At 37.5% G+C, this 16,368-nt stretch overlaps 2 protein-coding genes across 2 annotated transcripts in view; one reads left to right on the top strand and one right to left on the bottom strand.

Moving 5' to 3' along the window:
• The first annotated feature begins 11 nt into the window (after positions 1 to 11).
• On the top strand, positions 12 to 15,683 carry wdfy2 (WD repeat and FYVE domain containing 2). Its single transcript, XM_079821936.1, has 12 exons — positions 12 to 428; positions 7,366 to 7,433; positions 7,779 to 7,852; positions 8,916 to 8,970; positions 10,048 to 10,198; positions 11,247 to 11,359; positions 11,964 to 12,090; positions 12,187 to 12,292; positions 12,429 to 12,530; positions 14,081 to 14,211; positions 14,286 to 14,394; positions 14,494 to 15,683. Exons 1-12 carry the CDS (start codon positions 295 to 297, stop codon positions 14,521 to 14,523), a joined length of 1,200 nt encoding a protein of 399 aa, XP_079678062.1. The 5' UTR covers positions 12 to 294; the 3' UTR covers positions 14,524 to 15,683.
• dhrs12 (dehydrogenase/reductase (SDR family) member 12) overlaps positions 11,488 to 16,368 on the bottom strand; it is a 14,645-nt gene continuing 9,764 nt past the window's right edge. The window contains exon 11 of the transcript XR_013816906.1: positions 11,488 to 12,533. The gene's annotated coding sequence lies outside the window, so the exon portion shown is untranslated. The remainder of the gene's footprint in view (positions 12,534 to 16,368) is intronic.

Raw genomic sequence — 16,368 nt, 5'->3', positions numbered from 1 at the left:
TGGTATTCGTCCGAGTCAACACTGCACACCGCAAACGCAAGCATCTGTGATTCATTCAAAAGTCGGATCGTCTGCTTCCATAGGCAGTGAGAGAAGAACACGAGCATGTATTTCGATGGCATGGCATAGAGATCGTGTTTCACCAAACAGAAAACGCTGTTAGAGGTAATCAGCTGACCTGCAGCATCCCTGATCGTCACACTTCACCGAGCTGCAGGTTTAATAATCGACCTGCGCTCAGCGTGTTATGCTGCCGCCGAGGGAAGATTCAGGTGACGGAGAGACTACAGCGCCATGGCGGCAGAGATTCCCCGTCCGCAGACGCGAAAGCCCGTCCTGTTGAGTAAGATCGAGGGTTTCCAAGATGTGGTGAACACGGCTGTGATCATTCCCAAAGAGGACGGGGTTATCAGTGTATCTCAAGACAGGTCAGCATGCGTATGATTAGAAACCCAAAACAATTATTAGAATTACAGTGCAGAATATATTCAAAACACGTCATGTGTATACAGTAATCCTAAAAGCTGCACTGACGCAATAATACATAACTTGCAATATAAAATACATGTGACATGTAACGACGTTTTTGTTTTGGTTGAATAAACGATATTCGGTGGACTAGATATATAATATGCAGTTATTATCACATAGGGATCACAAATGGAGTATAGTAGCCTAATAAAGAGGCTTTAATATGCAAAAAAAAACAAAAACGCTATTTGCTGTAAAATATGCCTGCGGTTCTTTTCTGAGTGGTGTATCGTTCGTGAACGAACCGGCGTATTTGAATGAATCTTTTAAGTGAACGATTCGATTTTGTTCACTGAAACGTCCCTTTTGAAGCGCATGACTACTACCTTTTCCTGACTGACAGAAACTAACTGAAAATAGCATTGTGAATGTGAAGTAGCTGGGACCTGGGTGCTGATTTGATTCGCTGATTTGACTCTCAAAGAAATTAGGAGTGACATTTACGCGACGTTTATTTCGTGAACGAACTTGCAGAACGAAACTGTGTGTGTGTGTGTGTGTGTGTGTAGTACGACTACGAGGAACATAACTATAGTCAGTGTAGTTTTCAATAAGAAGGGGAAGAAGTAGAATAATTAATAATATGTAACAAAGAATATTTACCACACACAAATACTTACATAAGGGCACACACAAATACTTAAATAATTTACATAAGGGCTTTTATTGAAACTCACAATTTCTTTAGACTATTATTGTAATGTTTTTTTTTTCTGTACCTTAAAGCCAAGCAGTTCAATGATTGGGAGAAATAGATCTGCATTATTGTGAAGAAAAGTCTCAGATTTGAATAGTAAAATAATCCTCAATAAGGTTGTAAATGACTGGGCATATTTTAATTAATTGTTTAAAGGTGAACTATGTAGGATTTTTGCAGTAAAATATCCAGAAACCACTAGGCCAGTGTTATATATTTTGTTAAGTTGAGTACTTAGAATATCCCAAATGTTTCCAACTATTTGTAAATCGTGAGAAATTGCTATTTTAACCATGGAACCGGGACGTGTGAGCTATGCGTGTATATCTGCGTCACCCTCGGTTTCTGGTTTTATTCAGTGAAACACTTTACTCTCAATGCAGTGTGAACAAGTGTCATAGCAGCCGCCAAGCGAACGTCATAACTTCCTTTTCAACACACTCAGATATATCTAATACGATTAACAGAGTTGCGTTACCTCATACTCATAACTGGAAAAGAGGAAGTGGCGCCGGCAACCGTGTCATAATAAAAGTCCCGCTGGCGACTATGCCATAATAACAGTCCCGCTCTTCAATCGCTCCTGCGGCCTTGCTCAGCTCCACAACACTCGGTCCTGCTCTGCTTCAGACTACAGTAATGTTAATAATCGCATCCATGAACATGATTTCTGCCCGAGTCCTATCCTGACTGTTTTCCACTGGCTGTGAGGTGAAGACCACATGTCCCAAGATTCTGCGCTCAAACGTGGCGTCATCAAACTACGCCTTTGTTTTGAACAGGCGACCTCTAGTGGAGGGAAAAGTTACATAGTGTAGCTTTAAAGGAATCATTCAACGACTCGCTTGTAATTAACACAAAAAAGAAATTCACATGTAGCCACCTACTGGTCTAACAATGTAACAAACAAAAAGGGTAATTAAAGGTGCACTATGTAACATTTCCAAAAACCGCTAGGCAAATGTTATATATTTTAGTCAGTTGAGTACTTACAATATCCCAAATGTTTCCAACTATTTGTAATTCGTGAGAAATTGCTATTTTAACCAAGGAACCGGGACGTGTGAGGGAGTCGCCTGTCAATTGCGTCATATCTGTGTTACCCTTGGTTTCCGCTTTTATTTAGCATAAACGCCTAAAGGCCCTTTCACACTGGACGCGTAACGAAAAAACGAAGCGGAAAAAGCAAATATTTCGTGTGCGAATAGTTCGCGTCAAAACCATTCACACCAGCCGCGACGCGAGTTTGCAACGTTTCAGAGCTCCAACATTCCAAAACATTCGCGCCGACAGCTGAGAAACACGGACATGTAATCATTCAGTGGAGACGAGCTTTTAATTTTCTTTAAAAGACAGAGAAGAAGGTTTTGGGTGCACCCAGTCTTAAAGAACAGAGAGTCTGAAGGGGAATATGCTAATCTTCTACAGGAGCTAAAACTTTATCATGGCCGGTTCCGCACTTACTTTCAAATGTCCGTGGGACAATTTGAGGAGCTCCTCCAGACAGAGACGGTAGCAGCGCATCTGACGAGACACACACACACACACACACACACTCTCTCTAAAGGAACGGCTCGATCCGGAGCTGCTGTGTTTCCAGTTGAGTCACAATGTAAACATTTAAGTGCCACAGTCGTACTGACGGAAACACATTCACTTTCCATAGTCGCGGACACAATTAGATAAAAAAAAAAAAATCAATTTATTGATTATAATATCAGTAGCTTATAGTGGGCAAACACAGCTGCATCTGTACAGCTGTAAACACAACTACAGCTGTAATCTCGTGAGAAATGCTACCTGGCAAAGGTTAATGTTGATTGAATGGCTAGTGACATCAACTGGACATTTCGTCACCTTTGTTTCCTTGTATGTGATTGGTTTAAGTCTTTTCTGTCGCTGCGAGTGTTCAAAAAAATCGACATCGAAACGAAAAAATAAACCTCGTTTTTTCGCCGCAGCACATTCGCGTTCGGTGTGAAAGCATTCATTACACAAACAGCTGATCAAAAAGTAAAACCATCGCGCGAATTATTCGCGCGTCAAAATCGCGTCCAGTGTGAAAGGACCTTTACTCTTACAAACAAGTGTCATAGCAGCCGCAGAGCGAGCGCACCGAGTAACTCATAACATCATTTTCAAAACAGGCGACCTCTAGTGGACGGAAAAGTTACATAGTGCACCTTTAATTAATTAAAGGGTAACTTCAGTGATTTAGCATTAAGCTTTGTATCAGTAGAAACCCCGTAGTATATTTTAATTATGTTACTTTCCCCCCTCATATCCCCCTGAGACGAAAGAATAATGCATTTTATTTCTGGAAAAAAATCCTCTGATGACACTAATATCGTCATTTTGCGTCATCAGAGGATTTTTTGGCCAGAGGCTAAAAACTACAGCCAGTAGAGGGAGCTGTTCCACATGTTTTCAACCCGCCCACAGGGAAGAGATCTCACGCACAGAATGTAAATGCGCTCGGCTCGGCCTCGGGCATTCATAACAGAGCTGTGCAGAGCAAAGTGAGTGTTTCAATTTTTCAATTAATTCCTATGAAAGTTTAGCTTCCATATGCGATCAGAAAACGCGTCTGACTGGACGGAATGAGAATGAATGCTGCACTTACCTCAGCTCTGCTCAGCTCTTACTTCCCTCTCGTGATGAATGAATGAATCTGACTCCTGCTGCATTTGTCCTGTGACTTTCGTTCGGCTCACTCACACTTTATTTGAAAAGACACGTTAAATTTTTAATTGTGGTGTTTATTCTCTAACTGAACGAAATTATTGTATTATTATGAAGATCAAAACGAAGCTGGGGGCGGTGTAGGGAGTAGCCTCATAGGGCAGCGAAGCAAGTGCATTATGAGAGTTGTTGTCTTTCCTCCACCTGAGACAAAAAAATTTTTTCTGTCTTTTCTCAGTCTAGAAGGCACCAAAATAATTTCACATTTCTACTACATAAATGACAGTTTAAATTCACATTCATCTTCCCAACGCTGAAGTGCCCCTTTAATGGAATCAGTGAACCAAGCTGTACGATTTTTTGGGTGGACGGATTTAATATAGTTACTAGCATAACATATGTCGGGCTCAATGATAATGAATCTTTCTACTTTTTTTTTTTCCAGAATTGTTGTACTGGTCCGGTGGCCAGTAGTTCAAATTTTTACTTGCCCTGCCAAAATGTTCACTAGCCCCCCCATAAAAAAGTAATAAATAAAATAAAATAGACCTAGTTATTGTTTTAGTTCTTTTTGATCCATTTAATCTTTAAAAAAAAAGGTTATGACACCAAAAACTACTAGCCTAATTCATATAAATTTTAAATATAGTTAAAGACAGTCAATACTAATTTATGCTCGTTTATCACGCCTCTTGTGCAGTAGAAAATACAGAGCAGACTCCCCAGACCAATGTTCAATGTTAAATTGAGCTTGGTCTGGTGATAGCCAGACAACAAATAAACACAACATCAGCAGGAATAGTAGGCTGCTGTCACTTTAAGAGTTGCACATATCCAATATACTGTTACGCATCCATTTGATCTCACGTTTACTTTATTTAAGACATCATTTACTGTTTATGGTGATACTTGACAAGACGGGCATTTTGACATAATTTTGTGTGAATATGTCCATTCAAGCTCAGGAAATTGTGAAAGAGTATCTACAAGACTTGGCTACTTTAAGCCAAGTTTGTCACCTGAACACACCCACAAAAAAAAATTGACTCGATTCTACAATACCAAAAAAAACAAAAAAACAAAAATGGGCACCCATAGGAATGAATGGGAAAAACTATAATTCAGAGCATATTTTTTTATTTATTTGTCCAATAAAAATCAATAAATCCAACACAATGCAGATCATACATACACACAAATTAAGGAGTGAGCCTATAAAACAGGGGTGTCCAATCATGCTCCTGGAGGGCCACTGTCCTGCAGAGTTTAGCTCCAACCCCAATTAAACACACCTGTACCAGCTAATCAGGGTCTTACTTGGCATACTAGAAACTTCCAGGTAGGTGTGTTGAGGCAAGTTGGAGCTAAACTCTGCGGGACAGTGGCCCTCTAGGACCGACTTTGGACACCCCTGCTATACAACATTCTCAATGTGGCAAATACTAAATACTTTATTTTTGTCAAATAAAAAACGGTCACTCACACATACACAAACAAAGGAATTAAATGAGCCAATAACTGGGCAATAAAAAATAAACAAAAAGGCTGTTAAAACATTGGTTTACAAAGTTCAGCCCATATGCAGCCATTGAGTTCTATTGCCATCTAGTGGCTATTGATATTGTAGCGTTAAAAAATAATTAAAGAGCACCTATCATGGAATTTTGAAATGTACCTTTCATGTAGTGTGTAACATAGATCTAAGTGAACAAAAACATCCTGTGATAGCTTGAAATATGACAGTGCACCGTATATATAGTTATTTTCTTTCAAAAGTAAGAGTCGACTCGGAGTCATTTTTAAGAATCGTTAGAAGACCGAAGCTTTTTCTCTGACTAGATGACGTCAACTTGTCAAGTTATTTGAATACGATACGCCCACTTATTGCGCTCCAAGACGCCAGTGAAAACTAGAAAACATCATGGCGACGAGACGCTGTGTTCTGAAGTGCCACTCAAAAGCAAACTTCTTTCATCTGCCCAAGGATGAGCATTTGAAGACTAAGTGGCTTGGAGACAAACCATACATCGTCGCGATTGTGTGTTTATTAGTCGTCAAATGTATGTTTCGCGATCTCAGGAAGCTTTTATTATGGACTTCTATTATGGCACATGGTTCTTCTTCGTCTGTCTGTACCATACATGGACTACATGTGCACAGAGCGCCATCCGGCTGCCAGTATGAATTGAAAACAACACATAAGAGACTCAATCGCTCATGATTAGGCTATAACTGCCCATTTTGAGGAAGTATTGAATAAAAAATACTCCTCTGTTTAGAAATTTGACACAGACATATGAGAATCTATCAATATGTCTCCTCATCTGCACACTTTTGAACTAAAAGCCCTGAGGGATGTTGATTTGTCGCGAGTCTTCGTGAGGAGAATAGAGGAGTTTTTTTATGAATGAGATCAGCTGAGGCTCATATTACAATCAAACGGTACAGACGCGGTTTTCATATTCATAACTCCTGACACATATTAACAAATTACTGTCACTATAAGACTTTGATGGGCGTTCCGTTTCCGAAAATATCTGCACAGACTAAACCAATCACAACTGACTGGGTCATCGGACCAATCACCGCAGATTAGCGTCACGTAAAGGCGGGGTTTTGAAAAGTGAATTACTAAAGGAATCATTTGAGAATCGCTGTCAAAACAGGTAAAAATAAATGCATATTATAAGAAAACTAAAGTCTTTTTTGTCATTGCATGCATGCAAAACTGTTGTTGGGGACTTCTAAAACAATATTTGGAACATTTTAAATGCCATGATAGGTGCTCTTTAATACCATCGTAGGTCACCAGATGTCACCAAAATCACCACATTTTTAGGTTTTGGCTCTGGACTTGCTGATACGTTTTTAAAAAAAAACTGAAGTTAAAGAAATATTAAATATAACATAAAAATAAGCATATTTTACATAAAAATATGGTAGTTTTAGAGGTAAATAAATGTATTAATACCCCAAAAATCACAAAAAAGGCATACATTGATAGAATTTATTATAAATTGGGATCACCAAATGTGTGCTTGGGGGTTAAACTGGAGTACTGAATTTGACAGTAAATGTTATATATTTACACAATTGTTATTTAATAAATCTTTTAAAAGCTTCTCTAATTTTAAAGTCATAAGTTTTGTTTTAGAGATGTGTCAACTTTACATAATACTTATGGCCTGCCCAGTTTGTCTAGGCCCTATGGTTTTGGGAGCCCTTATCCTGGCTATATATATTTTTTTTTTACTTGGCAACCAAATTTAAGTTGAATTCTTATTGTGTCTGGTGATTAAGGTGATTAGGACTTATCTTAGCCAGTGACATGTATACTTAACTGTTCGTCCTGGTAATTATTGCATGTCATTTTGGTAAGAAAGTGTCTGCTAAATACATGAAAGTTTATAATCAAGATTATTTATTTAATTATTTGCTTGTTTATATTTTTTTAGGACAATCCGTGTGTGGCTGAAGAGGGACAGTGGTCAGTACTGGCCCAGTGTCTATCACACAATGCCTGGTGAGTCCAACACAGTTCCTGGGCAGCTTTCTGAGAGCCAAAACAGCTACATAGATCTGAACATTATGTGACATGCAAACACAACTTCAGGAATTTTACTATCAACGTAAAAAGGTGAAGTGAAACCAGTATGGGCATGAACTTCAGCTTGTGTTCACATTCAGACAGCAGTTTCATTTCTCAGCAATGATGTCACATTTTTGCTTGCTTTCTAGTTAACTATTGCAGACTTTGACTAAGAGGTCTCTGACTCTCAGTTGAGGGTTTGCGTATATAGTTGAATGTCGATCAATGGATTTTGTTGGATAGAAGATACTCATACTCCTTGTCTTTCTTATGTTGCAGTGGCTTGTTCATGTATGTCATTTAACCCAGAGACAAGGAGGATCTCTGTTGGGTTGGAAAATGGCACAGTATCGGTATGTGTATTAAACTTTATTATCGTCAAGCACATTATAAGTGGCACTGCTGCAGTATTTTTTTAACACACATGTTTTCTATGTAGCAAAATGTCACTAGCAGATTATAAGATGCTGTAAGACCGCATGAGTTCGCTCCAATGATCGGTAGCGAACCGCGGTGAAGGCCTTACGCGTTCAGTGTCTCAGCTGGAAGAATGGATTTGATTATAATATTCTTTATCTGACTCCATTTATCATAGTGGTCGCATTTAGAAGAGAATCCCAACCGATTGTTTGGTCATCTATATTTGGTAGTTAATCATACATTTGATCGTTCCGTTTTAACCCTTTGTTACAATTATAACGTTCCACATTGGAGATAGTTAATAATTACAGATTAATTCAGAAAGGATCAAAATGTAACAATTTATTAACAATCAAGTAAATGTAAAATGTCAATTACATCATAGACATAAATCTCTTCTAAAAGGAAACACAAATTCTGGTTATGGTTACACTTAAAATCGTTTCAAATAAATGTAAAACATAAACCATTAATTATGCTCTGTAGGCCTCTGCCTAGAATGTTACCTGTGAGATAGAGAGAGAGAAAGAGAGAGATAGAGAGAGAGAGAGAGAGAGAGAGAGAAAGGGAGAGAGCTAAAGAACAGCTCTCTCCAGAGAAAGCCAGAGAAACCAAAGAGAGCGAGCTACAGATGAAATCTTCTTTTATCCTCTTCCCTGATGTCACCAAATTCAAATCTGACTCTTGTAAAACTGACCAATCAGACCAACCCGTGAGACATTTGAAAATAACCAATCAGACAAAACTTCCCCCATTGTATCAAAGGTGCGAAAACCTGTTGGCCAGCCGGCCAATCATTCTTTTGTCTTTCTAACTCAACCTGGCCCTTCTGATGGCGTTAAGGGGGAAGGGGTTGAGTCAATTTCAATATCTTGATCACGACGATGGCGGTTAACAGCAAAGCAGATGATTTTGTTCCATTTCAAATATCTTTGATTATTTTCCACCTTACAATGCATTCCTTAGTTTCATTAAGCCAGGAGTTTCTTTTTCCAGGAGTTTGTCCTATCGGAGGACTACAACCAGATGACTCCTGCACGAACATATCAGGGTGAGTCAAAAAATCTAGTCTCACACAATCAAGTTTGCTTTCTTATCTTAACATAAATCATATGAACATGTGCAAGCATTGTATGCTCTCTGTCCCTGTGATTTGAAAAGTCAGAAAAGGTCAAATTTCTATTTCTCTTGTTTTATTCTGTTGATACCCTTAGAGAAGTTTTAAATCAAGTTCAAATCGAGTCAAAAAATGGGTCTCAGATATCTGATTTGGTTTCTATTTTATTAACTCAGGCATGGGTTTCATATTTCATTGTATTTACAAAAAGGCCTAATTTCACCACGACCATCATACATTAACTTGCTGTTATAAGCTTTTTTTTTATAGAAGAAGGCAGAACTTTAATCCTTAAATGGATAGTTTACTCAAAAATGACACTTCTGTCATCATTTACTCACACTTAAGTTGTTCCAAACCTTGATGACTTGCTTTCTTTTGTGGATCCCATTGAATTTCTATGTATGACCAACAAAAACATAATTATATAAAAAATTGTGTCAAAATATCCTCTTATATTTTTTAGTAAACTATCATTTAAGTATATATGACTAGTTTATTACTTGGGGTCTTTTTGGAGGTTATTCTAGAACATGCAGATGATTCATATTCCAGTTCCATTCATATAACATCAACCAAAAGAACAATAGACGACTGTTCCTTTAATAGCCATGTACATAATTGTAGCCAGGTCAGTTCTGTAGAAAGCAATATATGCAGGGCATCTCTATTATTCAGTAGGTACTCTGAACATTCAGCTCTCAATCACAGTGTGTCATTATGGCCTAGAATGACATTACTGTGAAACAGCTAGCTAAAACACATGCTTTTAAGTGATGTTCTCAACACAGATAAATGATAGCATTAGTGATATAGATACACACAGAGTGAGGTATAATAAGTGCTGTGGTTTTTGTGTGCTGGTTCTTTACTGACATCTAATCTCTTTGGACTTTCTGCTGTGTTATTTCTTAATATTACATGGGAGAGCACAATTCCCTGTATTTTTGAATGTGGTAAAGCGATCCCTTCCTGCTTTGTTTATTGTGTTTTGTATATTGTTTGTGTTAGCTCATCAGGGTGCTGTGACTGTGGTGCTGTTCGTCTTAGAGATGGAGTGGGTTCTAAGCACAGGTCAGGACAAGAGCTTTACGTGGCACTGCTCAGAGAGCGGACAGCAGCTGGGCACGTACAGGACCACAGCATGGGTCTCTGGAGTACAGTATCCATTCATGCGCCTCTTCCAATATGAGATATCTCACAAGTTTTTATTCAACCTCTATAAAATATGGAATCTGAGCAAAGTCGCAAGTCAGTCACTTCCACTATTTTCAGATTGTGCTGTCTTCTGACGAAAGATAATTTAGTTGAATTTACTTTTGCTTTATTATAGGAAATAAGCTTCCTCAAATTGTTGCTTGTTTTTTCTGCTTGAAATCACAACAACAAAAACACCAATTATGTATAATTTATACAAATATAAGTAGATTAAGGGACAGTTCACCCAAAAATGAAAATTCTATCATAATTTACTTGCACTCATTGCGTTCCAAAATGGTTTGTATTTTTTTTTCATCTGTGGAACATGAGAAATGTACCATGTAGATGTTTTTTTTGACCATCTGAAGAAAAATCAATGGTAACCAAAACCATATACCATCATTCTTCAAAATATTTGGTGTTTTAGAAACAAGAGGAGGGTGAGTAAATGATGACAGAATATACATTTATGGGTGAACTATTAAATGCTGTAGGAATACAGGAATGTGGCTAGTATGTTTATAAATGTGCTGAAATCTAGTGATGCACCAACATTTCGGCAACCAAAAATATTTGCCCAAAATTTGACGGAAACATTTAATTAGTGCTTCTCTGAGGACTAGTGTCAGTGTCTATTTCATGCACACATAAACTTCAAAAGGTTCACCATGACAAAAAAATAAAATAATAATGATGCTTGAGTAGCAGTATATACAATTTGTTTTTCAGAAATTTCGAGAGGCAGTTTGTTGCCAAAAAACTAGTATGACAGGTTTAATTTATCAGCATGAACACAACACCCTGAACAGCATAAAGAGCTCAATTACGCAAATTGAATTACCAAAACTATTTTCAGTTTCAGTTTTCAGCTAAATGAAAACTTTCATTTCGGTTTCAGGAGGAAAAAAAAACTAAACTTTGGTGCATCACTACTGTATTGGTGTAAATAGAAGAGATTCAGGAAAGGTTCCGAAATGTTATACCTTGGGCTTCTTGACAGTCTGTGTAAGATTTGATGTGGAGACCAGACATGCCTTCGTTGGAGATCTTTCCGGACAAGTGACAATCCTGAAGCTGGAGCAGGACAACTGCAGCCTTGTTACCACCTTTAAAGGCCACACAGGTGCTTACGCAAACAGCACTTTGCAAATAGACACACACTTTTCACGGGTGCCAGCACAATCTTCCACCATTAGCCCATACGCTTTTTTTAAGTGTAGAGATTCACACAACATTTCGAGCACTTCAAGTAAGTAAATACTTTATTGGGCTTCAAGTTATAAACATAAACTGCAGAAAGCAGAATAAAGTGGTTCCATGAAAACAAGAAACATGATAAATGGTTGGCTGTTCACAATATACCTAATTAACATAGCATGAAAGGAAAGCAGTTGGTCAGTACAAATAAGCAAATTAACCAACAAACAAGTCCTCAGTGTACCAAGGGTTAAGATTTAAATGACTACCTGCAGTCAGTCTAGTGTGCATGGCGTCCTCTGGTGGCCTGGATAACAATACTGTGCCAGAGTAACAGAAATATCATAATTTTTAAGAAGCCTTCAATAACCACAGGATACACAAATATACTAATCTTCATGCATGCATCCACACAATATTGTATAATGGAAACAAGTATTCTATTACTTGCACTGTAACTGACCCTGCCTGAACACTGTAAATGAACATCTTATTGAATATTTTAACATTGTGTGTGTTTACATGTGCAGGCAATGTTACAGCCCTGTCTTGGGATCCTGTGCAAAGGGTTTTATTCTCTGGAAGTTCTGATCATTCGATCATCATGTGGGACATTGGAGGCCGTAAGGGCACAGCCATTGAATTGCAGGGACACAAGTAGGACATGGATAAATTGTTGTCATGTATTTCAAATATGAGCCTTAACAAAGCATGCTTGTCATGTCCTAATATTTGTGTCTGTGTGTATGACAGTGATAAAGTGCAGGGCTTGTGTTACGCTCCTCACACTCGTCAGCTCATTTCCTGTGGCTCAGATGGAGGAATGGTTATCTGGAACATGGACGTCACACGACAAGAGGTGGGAGAGATGTAGAGCTAGAAAGTATCATCTAGGACAAAAGGGATTGTCTCTGTCAACAGGATGTGATATTTATGTTAGTTACATATGTCTGTTTACATAGTTTCAGCATGTCCTCATCTGTTCTTTATCTCAGACCCCTGAGTGGCTTGACAGCGACTCGTGCCAGAAGTGTGAACAGCCGTTCTTTTGGAATTTTAAACAGATGTGGGACAGTAAGAAAATTGGTCTGCGGCAGGTACTGCATACAAAAAGATAGATTGTACATGGCAAAAAAAAAAAAAGAAGTATAAATTACATAATATTTTGTCTTGTTTTACAGCAAAATCTTAAATGAAAAATCTAAACATCTTTAAAACAAGATACATTTATATGAAGGCTAAAGACTTTTATAGAATATACACTACAGTTTAAAAAAAAGAACTCATATTTTTGAAGGAAGTCTCTAACGGCAGTTTCACATTGCATGAGCATCACGTCAGCGTAACTACACCGTCACTGCAGGTACAGACGCCCGTGAGTATTCACACTGGAAGCGTTTGTACAGTGTCACAGCAGCGACTCCAACGCTACATATATTGATCACTTATATCATATAAGTGAGTATTTCTTTACAAAAACAACTAGTCTAAATTTGTTTTTAGAAGTTGGTCATTTATAAACTTGATAGTCTTGAAAGTTTGTTAACATGGGGAGGTGTTGGTTACAACATTTGCATGTAAATGGTAAACATCAAACACAACCAATAAAACAGCACTGATCATGTGGTTTCATTCATACCGGTGCAATATGTTTACAAGACAGCAAAAAAGAAAGAAATGTGCACTCTATCAGGTTTTATTTTTGTAGTGCCAGAGCCTATATAGGCTACCTGTCTATGTTACATAATACACTAAAAGAAAGTTTATGTATCATATTTGTTTTGGCTAGCTTAATTACTTTAGTTTTTTTTATAATGGCTAACACTATACGTTCACCCAAATGGAATAATTAAAAACAAGCTTAAATCGGTAAATCATCTATAAATATTTTATAGATTCTTAATTTTTTTTCTGACATACTCCAGTTCTTGTTAAAACACACTAGACATGATTATTCTGTGCATTTTTAGCACTTTTTGTGTGAAATCATATTTATTTTGTCCATCAAAAGTGTGATTTATCTTTAATTGAGCATCTGCAGCGCAGCAAAAATAGGCTCTGTGCCGAAACCCCTGCTTCACTGCTGCTGACGCGATGCTCATGTTTCATTAAAAATACAGTGGAAACAGTAATATTGTGAAATATCAATACAATTATTAATTTTTCATATATTTTAAAATTTAATTTATTTTTGTGATGGCAAAGCTGCATTTTCAGCATAATTACTCCAGTCTTCAGTGTCATATGATCCTTCAGACATCATTCTAATATGCTGATCGAGAAACATTTCTTATTATTATCAATCTTGAAAACAGTTGTGAAGCTTAATATCTTTGTGGAAGCAGGAATTTTTTTTAATAACATCTTTTGTAACATTATAAATGTCTTTACTGTCACTTTAAATTAATTGAATGCATACTTGTGTTTTATTTATATACTGTTTTATTGAGCCAAAACTTTTGAGCAGTAGTGTGTTTTGAATTTAGTAAAAAAAAAAATTTTTATCTTAGAACTACAAATGCAGAGAATTGTTTTCAGAAAAAAAATTCTTAAATCAAATGGTTTAGTTAAATGATTGTTTGCAGTCCTTTATCCCGCCAAATCTTTAATATAATATGAAGCAACTTGATTTTGCTCTCTTTCCTAGCATCACTGTAGGAAGTGTGGCCAGGCCGTTTGTGGAAAGTGCTCCTCTAAACGTTCCACGATTCCTCTCATGGGATTTGAGTTTGAGGTGCGGGTTTGTGACAGTTGTCACGACTCCATTACAGATGAGGAGTAAGTTCAGTTTTGATTGTCTTCAATGTTTTGAGTATCTTAAATGGTAGAATCACCCAAATCTTCCTGTCCAGACGGGCGCCCACTGCAACGTTCCATGATAGTAAGCACAGCATCATACACATGCAGTATGAACCAACCAGGGGATGGCTGCTCACCTCCGGTACAGATAAAGTCATCAAGGTCAGTCACCGCTCTCACACAAGAGTGTGAGTGTACTGTTTGACAAATTGTGGCTGGAGATCAAAATCATTTTAAAATCTGTGGTGTGTTTACATGCAGCTATGGGACATGACTCCAGTGGTATCATGAGAATCATCTGTATCGTCTGCAAGCAAGAACTAAGAATCAGTTCGGAACCTGAACAGAGAACCATAGAGAATGTTCCGAGTTCAGGTCACTTCCCATGGGCAGCTTCATCTCATGGTGGAAAAACTCAAGGATATCTTGACACTGAACTGATGTTTTAAACTGAGCATGTGCATTTGTATGTATTTGTGCATGTGCACTTGGGTTATGGGAACAAACGTGTAAATACTGTCCAGTCTAAATCTGCTTAGTTCTGGTTGTTTATATTGCCATAACGTAGTGTTATGTTGTCTGTGAAACATATGTTGTCATCATCTAATGTCTTATCCCAAACACAAATTAATCGTCATGATATTGCATCAAAGCATGCTGGAACTGTTTTTATATTCAAGTGCCTTTACCGCACATCAATCATTGGTTTTGGCATGGGGAAAATACTGTCTGCTATTGATGCTTGGCCATGATCTGTTAATCTTGACTCTTTACATCTAAGCACTTAGTTATACTGGTATTTTTACACCAGTATATTTAATGGTAGAATTAAACATGTACATAATCTCAAATGTTGTTGTTTATACAGGGTAAAAGTCAGTAATGCTTTATTGTAATATTGTGTTTGGTTTGATTAAAGCTGATGTTTCATAGACATCTCATTACTGTAAGAAACATTCACTGTATTTCATTCTTTCAATGGCTGAAAAATATTATGGTGGTTTAGCCAATAATTTGACTTCTTTCCTCAGACACAATTTTTGCTGTATGTTGAATCAAGCAAGTCTTCCATAATGAGTGACTTGCAAAGTGAGTGTCCTATAGCACAGTATGGACATTTGAGCATTTTTAACAGGTCATTGTAAAGCCACAATATGTGAAAAACTACAGCTGAATGGTTACATGGAATTAAATTGATGGAGGAAAAAGCAGGAATGGCACAATAGCATTTTAAAAGGACTCGTTTGACTATGATGAAAACTGTTTCATTTTAAAGTGTACTGTTGTAGTTTGGGGTCAGTAAGTCTCTTCTGCTCACCAAGGATTCATTTATTTTATTTTATATATTTTTAAAATGTAATTTATTCCTTTGACGGAAAAACTGAATTTTCAGCAACCATTACTCCAGTCTGTGTCGCATTATATTTTGTGGAAACTGATACAATGTCATCAAAATAACAACGTGTGTGTGTGTGTGTGTGTATATATATATATATATATATATATATATATAGTGAGGAAAATAAGTATTTGAACACCCTGCTCTTTTGCAAGTTCTCCCACTTAGAAATCATGGAGGGGTCTTGTCATCGTAGGTGCATGTCCACTGTGAGAGACATAATCTAAAAAAAAAAAAATCCAGAAATCACAATGTATGATATTTTAAATATTTATTTGTATGATACAGCTGCAAATAAGTATTTGAAAACCTGTCTATCAGCTAGAATTCTGACCCTCAAAGACCTATTAGTCTGCCTTTAAAATGTCCACCTCCACTCCATTTATTATGCTAAATTAGATGCACCTGTTTGAGGTCGTTAGCTGCATAAAGACACCTGTCCACCCCATACAATCAGTAAGAATCCAACTACTAACATGGCCAAGACCAAAGAGCTGTCCAAAGACACTAGAGACAAAATTGTACACCTCCACAAGGCTGGAAAGGGCTACGGGGAAATTGCCAAGCAGCTTGGTGAAAAAAGGTCCACTGTTGGAGCAATCATTAGAAAATGGAAAAAGCTAAACATGACTGTCAATCTCCCTCGGACTGGGGCTCCATGCAAGATCTCACCTCGTGGGGTCTCAATGATCCTAAGAAAGGTGAGAAATCAGCCCAGAACTACACAGGAGGAGCTG

This window comes from Gobio gobio (genome assembly GCF_949357685.1).
Source record: "Gobio gobio genome assembly, chromosome: 7".
NCBI lineage: Eukaryota > Metazoa > Chordata > Actinopteri > Cypriniformes > Gobionidae > Gobio > Gobio gobio.
The sequence above is the reverse complement of the archived record's forward strand: the minus strand, read 5'-3'. Positions and strand labels throughout refer to the sequence as shown.

Bases quoted from the DNA above. Each gene is read 5' to 3' on its own strand.
- wdfy2 (XM_079821936.1), top strand. From the start codon at position 295: ATGGCGGCAGAGATTCCCCGTCCGCAGACGCGAAAGCCCGTCCTGTTG. The intron at 8,971-10,047 runs GTGAGTCAAAAA...TGTTTGTGTTAG, and splicing joins TCCTGCACGAACATATCAGG to CTCATCAGGGTGCTGTGACT. The intron at 10,199-11,246 runs GTATCCATTCAT...AGTCTGTGTAAG, and splicing joins GCATGGGTCTCTGGAGTACA to ATTTGATGTGGAGACCAGAC.